Source organism: Piliocolobus tephrosceles, chromosome 3 (assembly GCF_002776525.5).
Source record: "Piliocolobus tephrosceles isolate RC106 chromosome 3, ASM277652v3, whole genome shotgun sequence".
Classification (NCBI taxonomy): Eukaryota; Metazoa; Chordata; class Mammalia; order Primates; family Cercopithecidae; genus Piliocolobus; species Piliocolobus tephrosceles.
In genome coordinates, this window is record NC_045436.1 from 51,272,114 (window position 1) to 51,285,891 (window position 13,778).

Genomic DNA, 13,778 nt, shown 5'->3' on the forward strand with positions numbered 1-13,778 from the left:
ACAGTCGCGTGTAAAATGTTTTTATACATTCATTAAAGAAAAAGAAACCCCTTAAAATGAAGTAACTATTTCCTATTTCATTTTGTTTGAACAGCTTTTGTTGCTCACTACGAGTTGCTTTAAATCTCTGGGAAGGTCTGTTCCGAATTTACTACTTCTGGATTGGCCAAAATCTCTTTCAAGTGTGTGCTTTGTTCTCTAAAAAGCTTAGGTCAGTTGAGCAACAAGCTCCTCCTGTTTTTTTTTTTTTTTTTGAAAAAAAGAGCTGAGTAATGCTGGAGCCTTCTCATGTGGCTGATGCAAACCTGGAGAATTTGCATCATCATTTAGCTGTAGTAAGTTGGTGTGACAGGCAGGCGCTTAAATACAAGCCCATGAGGAAGCTGAGCTGGTTTGTAATGATAGGGCGGCAGCAGCAGCAGCGGTAGAACGAGGAGGTGGAGAGCTGGGAGCGCGATGCATACACAGGTGTTTCTGATTAGTAATTAGCTGCTGTGAAGGAAAAAGCACACCTTTGGGTTTTTAACCTGTGAACACTATAGCACTGAGAGAGACAGTCTGAAAGCAAAGAAAGCAAAGAGGAAGACCTCGATCAGTTAACACCAAGAGACACCAAAGTTGAAAGTTTTGTTTTCTTTCCCTCTGTTTTATTTTTCCCCCGTGTGCCCCTACTATGGTCAGAAAGCCTGTTGTGTCCACCATCTCCAAAGGAGGTTACCTGCAGGGAAATGTTAACAGGAGGCTGCCTTCCCTGGGCAACAAGGAGCCACCTGGGCAGGAGAAAGTGCAGCTGAAGAGGAAAGTCACTTTACTGAGGGGAATCTCCATTATCATTGGCACCATCATTGGAGCAGGAATCTTCATCTCTCCTAAGGGCGTGCTCCAGAACACAGGCAGTGTGGGCATGTCTCTGACCATCTGGACGGTGTGTGGGGTCCTGTCACTATTTGGTGAGTGCAACTTTTTCTCTGGCGGGGAGGGGGCGTGGCTGTGGGACTGGAAAGCTTGCTTTCTGGGAAAGCAAATGGTAATTTTTGAGGAGTGAATGGATGGCAAAGGCCACACCAAATGTTTAAAATTTTTGTTCAGGTACGTGAACTACCGAGATGCAGAATCCACTGTTGGTGTGATCTGGAACGCCCTCAAATTGTTTCCTACAGGCTGTACTTTCTTTTCCTGACTAAGACAGGCTATTTTCTGACTTTTCCCTGTGGGATGAGAGCAAAGACTAACTTTCATGACCCAGTAAAAAACATGCACAGTTTCTGTGCCGGGCAGTTGTGCTTAGCTTGGGCATTCTGGCAGCTGGCATGTTGAATGAAACACCTGTGAAGTGGAACCTGGCATGGCCTATTTAGACATAGAATGGAGTGTTCAGCAGAAGCCTTACTGACTTTTTATTAGCCAAACAAATGGGTGGCAGTCTTTTTAAAACTATTTTTTAAGTTCATGTGCTTGTCACTTCTTAATATCCTTTCAAAAGTCCTTGCATGAGAGAGAAATGTATGATGGCACATAACTCAATCCCTATCATAATGGGGCATATTACAATGGCCTGAGCAAATTTCAAATTACTTTTCAACCTTTCATCTCTTCTCAATACCCATACACTTTTGCAATATAAGTTTTAAAACTTCAGTTGGGTGTTAGTTTTCTGTGCTTGCCTAGATCTGTTTTTATCATCTATATTTCACTTGTTCTCCAGGGACACAGATAATTTGTCCACCTGTTCACCAAATTAATCTGAAGGGAACTGGTAGAAGTATAATTATGAATTTTTCTTCAAAATTTATGTCTCTTCTATTGATTTGAGAATTAATAATAAAGAGATAAATAAATGCCCCTTATGAAATAGGCAAATTACTAGAGAGCTACCTGAGTTTGTTGTAAAGATGATAGAAACTGGTGAACTGTCAAACATTAAATATGATTTATGCTATGAAGATTTGTTTACTCTTCTTGGGAAAGATTCTATACTTTAAAGTTGCTCTTTGTCTTAACTCTAGGACTAACACTAACAAGTACTAACACTAACTCTACGACTAACTAACAAGTACTAACTCTTGTTCCCATGTGTACCAATCCATTCATTCTTTCCACTCAGGCCTTGTGATGTTTTAAATCATTGGTTTGACGCTCATCTAGATAACTCAAATTCCTTTTTTTTTTTTTTTTTTTTTTTTTTTTGAGATGGAGTCTCGCTCTGTTGCCGAGGCTGGAGTGCAGTGGTGTGATCTCGGCTCACTGCAGCCTCCGTCTCCCGGGTTCAAGCAATTCTCCTGCCTCAGCCTCCTGAGCAGCTGGTACTAGAGGTGTGTGCCACCATGTTTGGCAAATTTTTTGGATTTTTGTAGAGATGGGGTTTCACTGTGTTAGCCAGGTTGGTCTCGATCTCCAGACCTCATGATCCACCTGCCTCAGTCTCCCAAAGTGTTGGAATTACAGGCATGAGCAGTGACGCCGCTCCTGGTCCTCAAATTCCATTTTTAGGAAGAAATAATTTATTTATTTTAAATAAAACTTGTTAAAACAAGGTCATAGTATAGAAAGATTTATAGAGGAATTATTTGGGGTTTTTAAAAAGAGTTTGTGGTATATTTGTATGACTAACTTGTGCTTTATTAAATATTCAGTAACAATTATGTATCATTATTTCCCAGTGTTACTTCCCATCTTTATAAAATAATTTGGAGTAATACCGTTATGAGAAACTCTGATAGTACCCTTAGCCACTATTAATTTTAAAATAGCTCTGGTGTATGCACTTGTAGATAAAGAGAAACCTAATTGTTGATCATCTGAAATGACTTTGTGCACCTCAGTCTTTAAATCTTCCTACAACACTTTATATATTCAGAATAAATCAATATCTAATCAGAAAAACCACAACCAGTTTACTGGACTTTACATACTTATGTGCATGCAGCTTCCACTATGGGATTCAATTTTTACACATAATAAAAGATTATTCAGATGTAATAAAATAGATCAGTATGCATATTGAACTAGTTAAAGTGATGTTGACTTGCACTATGAAAATATGCTTATGCATAAGTATTACATATCATCTTAAGCAGAAGCTCAAAAACAATAAAAAGAGAGAAACAGCTAAGGAGACTAGCTAACATTACACTTGAGCTGGTGTTCTTTGATTAATAATTGAAGAGAGTGTGCTCTCGTATTAATCTACTTATCTTTATTTGCGTTGCATTTGTCACTTAAGTTACCAGAAGCTTTTGGACAGGAGTGCCTCGCTAACAGTAAGCAAAGCAAAATGTAAAGAAAAAATAATCCTTCTTTTTAAAAAGACTCTAGAACTCTGGGACCAACTGTAAAGAATCTGTACATTTGGTTTAACACGTACATATAGTTTTTTTTTTTTTAAGTGAAGGGTCAGTACATGGATTTTTACATCTTGTTTTGAACTTTTTTCGTCTGGGCAAAATGTTTATGAAGCTTTAGACCTTTAAATGAAAATCATTCCCCCAGAACTCAGTGTAAACCTAGGGCAACCATCCTGGAGTTTCAGCAAAGCATACAGAGGTCTAGGTATTGATTCTCTGACAATAAATTCTGAGGTACTTAAGACTCTTTCCAATAACATTTTATATTGGATCCTTTTCTGGGCAGCCTACCAACATGGCGAATGTTCCCCCATGGAGCGTGAGTGGCAACTTGTTATAATTAGTTATAGGTAGATGAAATATATCAGTGTTCCCCACATATCAGTCTGCAGACTAGTTACTTCAGAATTATTTGTGCAAATTTAAAAATGATAGAGATTCTTAAATTTCTCTTGTGGACGATCTACACTCTCTTGATTAGAGTCTGTTTTTCATTTGAGTGTTTTCGAAGTAAAAATTATTCCCAGACCGAGCATGGTGGCTCATGCCTGTGATCTCAACACTTTGGGAGGCTGAGGCAGACAGAACCCTTGAGCCCAGGAGTTCCAGACCAGCCTGGGCAACATGGCAAAACCCTGTCTCTACAAAAAATACACAAAAATTTAGCTGGGTATGGTGGTGCATGCCTGTGGTCCCAGCTATTCGGGAGGCTGAGGTGGAAGGATCACTTGAGCTCAGGATGCGGAGTCTGCAGTAAGGCAAGATGGTGCCACTGCACTCTAGCCTAGGTGACAGAGCAATAATCTCTCTCAAAAAAAAAAAAAAAAAAAAAATTATTCTTAGGTGACTTTGATGTCATGACAAGTTTAGAAATCAGATATAAAATATGTAACACTAAGATTTCACTGAGTATCCAAATTATATTTATGTTGGACAGTTCTGTCTAAATTATTATTAATCAGTAATACTTTTCTACACTTTTATTCTCAGAAGTAGCTTGGAAAAAACTCGTTTTCTTACATTTGAGCACTTGGCAGTACAGATAGAACTTTTCACATAATGACAGGATATATTTTTTATTTTCTTGTTAATTACTCAAATTAATAAGTATAGCTATATTTCATGTGGTACTTGCCATGTGTCAGGCCGTGTACTCTCCTAGGTACCCACTGCCACATCTATACACATAATTCCCTTATGAGGTAGAAACCGAGATCTCCATTTCACAGAGAGTGAAACTGAGGTTTTGGGGAGTTGCATATTTGTCCAATTTTATGTGAATTGTATCGTTAAATATTAAAAATTTAGCTCATAGTTAATTCGATCTGAAGTACACAAATATAAATTATAGCACCTCATTTTAAAAAGTATATTCTGGGCCGGGTGCAGTGGCTCACGCCTGTAATCCCAGCACTTTGGGAGGCCGAGGCGAGCAGATCACCTGAGGTTGGGAGTTCGAGACCAGCCCGGCCAACATGGAGAAACCTAGTGTCTACTAAAAATACAAAAAATTAGCCGGGCGTGCTGGCAGGTGCCTGTAATCCCAACTACTCGGGAGGCTGAGGTAGGAGAATAGCTTGAACCCTGGAGGTAGAGGTTGCAGTGAGCAGAGATCATGCCACTGTACTCTAGCCTTGGGGAGAAAGTGAGACTCTGTCTCAAAAAAAAAAAAAAAAAAAAAAAAAAAAAATTATATTCTGGCTGGGCACAAGGGCTCATGCCTGTAATCCCAGCACTTTGGGAGGCCGAGGTGGATGGATCTTCTGAGGTCAGGAGTTCAAGACCAGCCTGGCCAACATGGTGAAACCTCATCTTTACTAAAAGAACGAAAATTAGCTGGGCGTGGTGGTGGCCACCTGTAATCCCGGCTACTCGGGACCCTGAGGCAGGAGAACTGCTTGAACCTGGGAGGCGGAGGTTGCAGTGAGCTGAGAGCACCATTGCACTCGAGCCTGGGTGACGAGAAACTCCATCTCAAAACAAAACAAAACAAAACAAAAAAAAACCCAGAGTGTACACTTCAAAAAACATTCAAGATAGCCTTTTATAGAAACAGAAGGGGTCAGAATTCATTTTGTTGACAAAATATATCCTACAAATTAAATGAAATCTTGCAAGGCATAGAGTCCATAGTTTTCTAAAGAGTGGATACAGCTTATTTATTTCGATTTTCCACGGAAACATAATTTATTAAAATGGTTCTCAAAAAATAATTCAAAAAAAGTTAAAAGCTAACTCAAACATTTGGACTAAGGCCTTGTCTTGGTGTGAGGTTGTGTTCTTCTAAAAATAGGTCAATATTATTGACATCTCTCTTCTCCTTTTCCCCTATTTCCAGGTTTTCAGCTCAAAATTCTGGAACACATGATATTGTTGTAGACATGTGTCTTTGTCGTTTCAAGTAAAATTGTAGTGTTCAAATAGAGTGAACTAAATCTCAACTGTGAGGATGTTAGAAAAGGAACTTGGTGGGTCTTAGCAATTAGATGATGGTTATTTGTCTTGAATAAGGATGACATTCAGACCAAAGGAGGTAGTTACATCTCAGGCAGCATATAAACATTATTGTATCCATTTTAATGCTAGGTGTCTTGAAAATGTGTTAAATTGGTACCATTTTGTGACAAATATTTCACAGGAGCCTTGTCTTATGCTGAATTGGGAACAAGTATAAAGAAATCCGGAGGTCATTACACATATATTTTGGAAGTCTTTGGTCCATTACCAGCTTTTGTACGAGTCTGGGTGGAACTCCTCATAATACGGTAAGAACATAGTAGAAAGAATTAAGAAAAAATAAACCAATTCATTCTTATGAATCACCTTGATTATTTTTAACTGGTTAAACATATGCATGTCATGTGACTACGTGTAAACATGTCTACCTCAGAATATAGAGCCTGTGATAAAATACCTTTCTGGATTAAGATATTTTTAATGAAATTTTGTCACTGACAAGCAGTTCACCAGCAACGCCAAACTATTAAAAGTATCTACCTTTCTTTAACCCTCAGCTATCCTCTTTGACTCTTCTAGGAGAAAGATGATTACTTGAAAGAATATGAACATGAAAATTCACCTGGATACCTTTTGACCAACTAGACAAATTAAATATTATACTAGGAATTGGAATTTTATCTTATTGTAGATTATATCACTAAGGCATTTAACTTTACTTAGTCATTGTGACGAAGATACTTCTGTGCCTGACAACTTAATTGGTCACCAAGTCTTATACTTTATAAAAAACAGAGTTTGCATGACAGAGTCAAATGACTCATTTCCTTATGTTAAACAAATCAGGAACTACAGTTCCAAAAGCCTTTTTTGATTTTATTGTTGTAAAAGTGTGTTTACATTCCTGCTTATCTTAGTTTAAAATCAAACTGAATAGTGCCAAGTCACTCTGAATAGCAAATTTCCTTTAACTTTGTGGGAAGCTTATGATGTCATATGAGCATTTCAGAGTATCACAGTTTCTTAAGGCTAACTACTTCTATAAAATGTGATGTGGACATTCTGATTACAGAATTTAATGGATGTTACTAGGGAAACTTGCTCTTATCAAACTTACCAAACATACATGATTTAGAGCTCATGTGAGCTTTTATGGCTAAGTGCCAATAAGTGCTAGTTAGTACTGACTTAACACTAATCTTGGGTTTTACAGTGTTAGAAGTCTTTTTTTTTTAGCAGAAAAAAGATCTTCAAAGTAGTATATACTTCATGAAGTCTTTTTCATTTTAAACAACTCTGCATTATTTAAAATTGTTATAATGATATAATAATAAATATTTTTTTCCTTTTCTAAAATTCCTGTATCAGGAACGTACTTTCTGTTCCTTTTTGGTTATCTCAATCTTATCTGCTCTTCAAAGGTCATCTTAAATCCTTTCTTTCTCATAATTAATTTCCTGTTTATTCTAATTTGTTATTTCTTTCATCTCTAAATTCTTCTGAAAATGCTATCTCTGCTTCACATTTGACATTGAACATGATACCTTCTATTCTTCCTTAATATTTTAGGTGTCTATATTTTGTTTCCCTTTTAAAACTGCCAACCTTTCAAGCATATAAAGATAAGATCTTTTTGTAACCTGTATAGCACCTAGGTCAGTGCCCTTTTCTTGGCATATATTAAGTTATTTTTGAATAAGTAATTGAAAGTTTAAAGTTACAATATATTGTGTACAACATACTCAGCATTCATATGCATGTACTCCTTATTTAGACTGCTGATCTGTCAGGCTGGTGGGCTTTGGAGCTTAATACAGTTAGACTTGACTCCATCTTCAACCATGTATTAGTGTGTAACTTTGGCTCATTGCTTGGCATTATGATGAACACGATCATTCCATATAAATATAGCTTATATCTTATGGTAGCACAGATAAAATATTCATCTGTTTATTTATTCCACAAACTGCTACTGAATGGTAAATGACAATAAAAAGAGATCTAAAGTGAAATCAGTCACGATTTCTGCTCCCAGGTAGCTGATAATCACTTGTTGCTTTAATTAAAAAAACAAAACAAAACTACTTTTCTCTGTGTGTATGTGTGTGTGTGTGTGTGTGTGTGTCTGTGGACAGAGGAAAGTACCTTTGTATTCTAGAAGCTTTTAAAATATGCTTATATATCTTTTTGTCATAACATACTGATTTTGCTGAGTTGGCCTTTTAAATAGGTAGAATAACAAATATCACGAGGAGGGACAAGATATCTAAGTATTTAAACATTTCTCTTCTTTTACTAATACCCATAGTTCCTAAGTACTTCACATTAAAATTATACCTTTAGATTAAGTTAGTATTGCCAGAAATAATCTGTAAAACACAGATTTCAAGGAGAAAAATATTACCTATCTGTACACAGCAGGGGTCATTAAACCAAATTTCGTGTTCACTATATATTTAATATATATTGGGTTTCTACTATATGTTAGACACTGTGCTAAACACTAGAGATAAAATTGTGGTTAAGATAGATACGATTTTGTACCCTTAGAGCTCAGAGTCAAGTGGGAGGAAATCATTATCAACTGAGAAATCACATAGGTAAATATAAAATTGCTACTGTGATAAGCACTGTGGAAAACAGGCCAAGAACTTCAATATGAATATACTCCAAGAGACCTGGCCCAGTCAGAGGTTGGAGAAGCTTTCCCTGGCAAAGGAGAATTGAACCAAGATCTGAAGTATATAGCATAGTCAATGAGTTGCAGAGGCTGCAGGCAGAGAAGATTCGTATCCTTCTAGTGGGAGGAAGCTAACTGAAGAAGTAAGGAGAGCTTAGACCAGATGGAGCCTTGAATGCAATGTGAAGGAGTTTTGCATATCCTGAACATATTTTGAAAGCACTAAAATGACATGATCAAATTTTAAATTATACATCAAAAATTGTATAAATGATGGAGAATAGGATAAACAGTTTTGTTTGGGGAAGATGGGAGGGTGTCTAGGAGAAGAAGAAAATCAGAAACCTTATGCTGCTCTCCAGTATCAGCCAGCTAAAGTTGAGAACATGTATTGGTGGTTGGTTTTCTGATAATCTATGGATCGGGCATGAATGTCGGGTAACCACGAAAAGAAAGAGAAGCTAAAAAGGAAGTTTGACATAAGAAATTAGATAATTGTCGCCGGGCGCGGTGGCTCATGGCTATAATCCCAGCACTTTGGGAGGCTGAGGCAGGTGGATCACCAGGTCAGGAGTTCAAGACCAGCCTGACTAATATGGTGAGACCCTGTCTCTACTAAAAATACAAAAAATTAGCCAGGCATGGTGGCATGTGCCTGTAATCCCAGCTACTCAGGAGGCTGAGGCAGGAGAATTGCTTGACATTGGGAGGCGGAGGTTACAGTGAGCTGAGATCGTGCCACTACACTCCAGTCTAGACAACAGAGTGAGACTCCATTTCAGAAAAAAAAAAAAAAAAAAAAAAGAAATTAGATAATTGCACAGACTTGCATGTTTATGGAAAAAATATGCATTCATATATACATACATCTAAAATGAAATGGTCTGTGAAATTTTCTCTTAAAAATATTTGAAGAATTAAAATAGAAAGATGTATTACCTATATTTCTATATACTTGAATTTATTTCATATTCTTGTCCCATTTATATTTGCTTACTTGTATAAGATTATAATAAATATATTATTTTTAAATTTAAACTTTATATCTGATTGTTACTATAGGAGTAAGAATAATCACTTGACTTTGAGTTTTTGTCTGTACAGAAAAAATAAGAGTAAAACAACATCAAGTATTTAGGCATGTATTTCCAAGGAACACTTAATACTAATTTTTTAGGTTGAGTGTTGTGTTCATTCTTTAGACTATGCCTTGACACATTAGATCTGTATGGCATTAACTAATTCATAGTATGTTTGAAGTTTATTTACTGACTTTTTGAGAAAGAAGATGGCTTCCTGTAAGCCTAGCTCTGTCAAGGTCTCATGTAATAAGCCGGATTTTGAAGGAAAAGTCAAATATGGGAGAGCAGGGGAAAAGTTGGTAGTACTTACCCTTGTTCCCAAGAATATGTGAAGTTTAAAAACTAGCCACCAATGTTATAGGAAATATTTCATTTGGAAAGTCTATGACAACCTAATCAAGTATGGAATTCTGAAAACTATAGACTTTCATATTTAACATGTTCCATATGCTAAATACACTCAAGGTAGAAAAATTTAATGAAATTAAATTTAATAAAAATGCTATTTTTCCCCCGTAGTTAATCTAAATATATACATTTTTTTTTTTTTTTTTTTTTTTTTTTTTTTAGCCCTGCAGCTACTGCTGTGATATCCCTGGCATTTGGACGCTACATTCTGGAACCATTTTTTATTCAATGTGAAATCCCTGAACTTGCGATCAAGCTCGTTACAGCTGTGGGCATAAGTGAGTATTATAGCTATATATGTGAAAAAGGAAAAAGCAGCACAAAAATGATTGAATACAAAGTGTCTTTAGACTTTTTGCATTGTGGGGTTGCCTCTCACATCCTATTCTTCTTGATTACAGTTCCAAATTTCCACTGGAAGGATTTGGAGTGACATCCAATATTGTATTCCATGCCAGTTTTGTATTTGGTCAACAGATAGGATGGCTAATCTTTTTAAATAGTAAAAATCACCTTACTAGTAAAATATTAATTCGATTATACATGAACAAGACTTTTAAAGAGGAGACCCCAATTATTTTAGAGATTATTTGAATTGAAAATTAGCTATATATTGAATTATATCTTATGTGTATTCATGGAGTTACCTTTATGTAGTGGGTGTGTGAGTTGTGTTTATACATTTTGTAGTGTTAGCACCTGTCACTCCCAGTGTTATAATGTTAGCTGCCTGTTGTTGGTCATGAGAAGAGTTTTCTTTCAAGATTGATTATTAATAGTGTTTTCCAACTAGTTTTCTTTATGGTCTCCAAATTGAGAAGTTGTTCATCTTTTATCAATGGGCACAAATATTCATTGATTTAAAAAAGAAACAAAAAGAACATGTACAAAAGTACATGAGTGATATGAAGCCATATATGACTCTAATTCCCCAAAAGATGCCAGGTACCAAATCCTTAAATATGGGAAAGGATAACTTAATTCTGGGTGCCATTTGAATCACTGTCTTAATCAATATGATCACATTTAACCGAGTTTTAGCTACTCATAAAGAGAAAGCTACACAGGAATAACTGAACTGCATAATCATGGAAGAATTTTTAGTTTGTATGGCTAAGATGTTTCAGTGGGACAATGCCTGAGATATTGCCTGTAATTTACTTATTGCCTGTAATTCATTTGTTTTTTTTTTAAATTAAAATTTAAAAAATAGATTTAGTGGGTACAATGCAGTTGTGTTACATGGATATATTGTGTAGTGGTGGAGTCTGGGCTTTTAGTGTAACCATCACCCAAATATTGTACATTGTGGAAATTAGGTAATTTTCATCCCTCATCCTCCTCCTACCCTCTCATCTCTCTGAGTCTCCAATGTCTATTATTTCACACTCTATGTCTATGTGTATACATTATTTAGCTCCCACTTATAAGTGAGAACATACGGTATTTGACTTTCTTTTTCTTTACTTCCACTTAAAATAGTGACTTCCAGTTCCATCCATGTTACTTGCAGCAAAGACATTATTTTATGTAATTTATTAAGAACACAATAAAAATGGTAGCTATTTATACTTTTAGTAAAGCATCATTTGAAGTTCCATGAGACTAGAGACCTATTCATTGCTGTATTTCCAGCCCCTCATTTAGCTCCTAGCATGTTGTTGGTGCTCAATAAGTATTTGTTGACTTGATTTTCTGAGAAGTCTAAGAATTTTTTTCTCCAGCAGAAAAGTCTATAGTCTGTTTACTTGTTAAACTTGGAGGATTAGATATCTTCAATATATTTCCAGGCAGTGGGAAAATGATAAAAATGCACTAGAGTTTGCTTCATATTATGTTCAGATCTAGCAGTCTAAGTTTTTGTGGGTTGAACCATTTTAGCATAGTGGTTACAGTTTAGGCTTTGGAGGCAAACAACCTGGAATTGAAACTTGGTGTTACAATTCTTAGTTTTGTGATCTTGTGCTAATTTTTAAACCTATTTAAGCCCCAATTTTATTTATTAGGAAAATGCCTGTGAAAAAATAATCTATTAATATCTTGAATGGCTGAAGGAAGATGAAACTAAGCCAGATTTTTTGTTCAGGTCACATTCTTTTTCATTATATTTTCTTTTTCCTTTCTTTAGCTTTTATTTTGAGTTCAGGGGCACATGTGCAGTTTGTTACATAGGTAAACTCATGTCATGGGGGTTTGTGGTACAGATTGTCTCGTCACCCAGGTTCTAAACCTAGTACCCAAGTTATTTTTTTCTGATTCTCTCCCTCCTTCCAGACACCCTCAGGTAGGCCCAGTGGCTGTTGTTACCCTTTGTGTTCATGAGTTGTCATCATTTAGCTCCATTTTGTACATGAAAACATGCAGCATTTGGTTTTCTGTTCCTGTGTGAGTTTGCTAAGGATAATGACCTCTAGCTCCATCCATCTTCCCGCAAAACACATGATCAAAGTCAGATTTTTAAGACCATTAATGGAGTGCCTTGTCTATAGAAAGTTCTTGATAAGTCCACTGTTCCACTAAGGGATTGGACTAACAGCCATTGCTATATTCACCATTTTCTTGTCCCTCGAATGACTGAGGCAGAATCATATCATAGTTATTATATTTAAAAAAGAGAAGAGCAGGGGTGGCATTTTTGAGAGCTCTGTACATTAATAATAATAGTTATCAATTAAAAGCCATAACCAGAAGACTAAGTAGATTGCATGTAAACATTTATAAATCCACAAACTTTACTCACTTCGGAGTTAAAATTACATTAATAATAATGCTATATTTATGTTTTTATAGGTCTAGATAACTCTCTTCTTGTTTATCCCAATTTAATTAAACATTTTAAAGGGAAAATTAGTATTTCAGAAGATTAAATGAAAACTGCTCAAACTAAACTTTAAAACAGTTCTAGGAAAGGATAACTATGTTGGGATTTACAAAACCTCTGTAGTAGATATTGGTGATGGAATAGTTAACAAGGAGCCTGAATAAATCTTAGATGAACCCAGATGTTTCTTTCTATTTTTGCCACGAGTTACTACATTCATTTTTAAATTTTGATGTTCCTTTTGCAAGCTTGAAATTCTGAGGAAGAAATGTGTTTCCATAATCAGCAACAATTAAAAAGAAAACTGGATATCCTTATGACTCAGTGGTAGGTAATGTAAATCAATGCCCTAATTGGGAAAGTCAAACTGTCTTTAAGAAAAATTTAGCTTTAATGGAGCAACAGGGGGTGGAGATGGAGATAGAGAAGGAGAAATTTATCTAGGGGCAAATCTCTCACATCCTGCTTTCTTCAAAGTGAGTCTAGGTAATTTTCTACCTGTTAGGGGTGGAAGGTTACTAAGATGTAGAAAATAGAGTTTAATTACATGAATTGCTTCCCTGTGAACCTTGGGGAAGGAAACAGTTTGTGGTCATTTGAAATCTCTAGTTAAGCATAGAAAAAGGGCAAACCTGAAGGGTCTTGCTACATCATGGAAAAAAAGAATTTCAAATTTTGTGAAATGTTAGCCAACCATTTGAGAGATGATGATAATAGGATAAGGATGGGGGGTTAAGTAAATACTAATTCACCCCCATTTTTTAAAGTACTGTATTTCATTTCTGTCAAATTTAATGAAGATAAAAAAGCTTTTGCTTATACAAATTTTATCCATTCCAATAAACATGTCAGGTGCATAGAAGTTTAGATGGAAAATCTTATAGATTCACATTTGGCTGCTCTCTTATAGCCCAATATTGTAATTTATTTCCTTCCTTCCTTCCTTCCTTCCTTCCTTCCTTCCTTCCTTCCTTCCTTCCTTCCTT

General features: G+C 35.9%; 1 protein-coding gene across 1 annotated transcript in view; it reads left to right on the forward strand.

Moving 5' to 3' along the window:
* The first annotated feature begins 390 nt into the window (after window positions 1-390).
* SLC7A11 (solute carrier family 7 member 11) overlaps window positions 391-13,778 on the forward strand; it is a 74,325-nt gene continuing 60,937 nt past the window's right edge. The window contains exons 1-3 of the mRNA XM_023226007.2: window positions 391-950; window positions 5,983-6,109; window positions 10,134-10,249. Of these exons, the coding sequence (XP_023081775.1) occupies window positions 674-950; window positions 5,983-6,109; window positions 10,134-10,249 (520 nt within the window). The 5' untranslated portion in view covers window positions 391-673. The remainder of the gene's footprint in view (window positions 951-5,982; window positions 6,110-10,133; window positions 10,250-13,778) is intronic.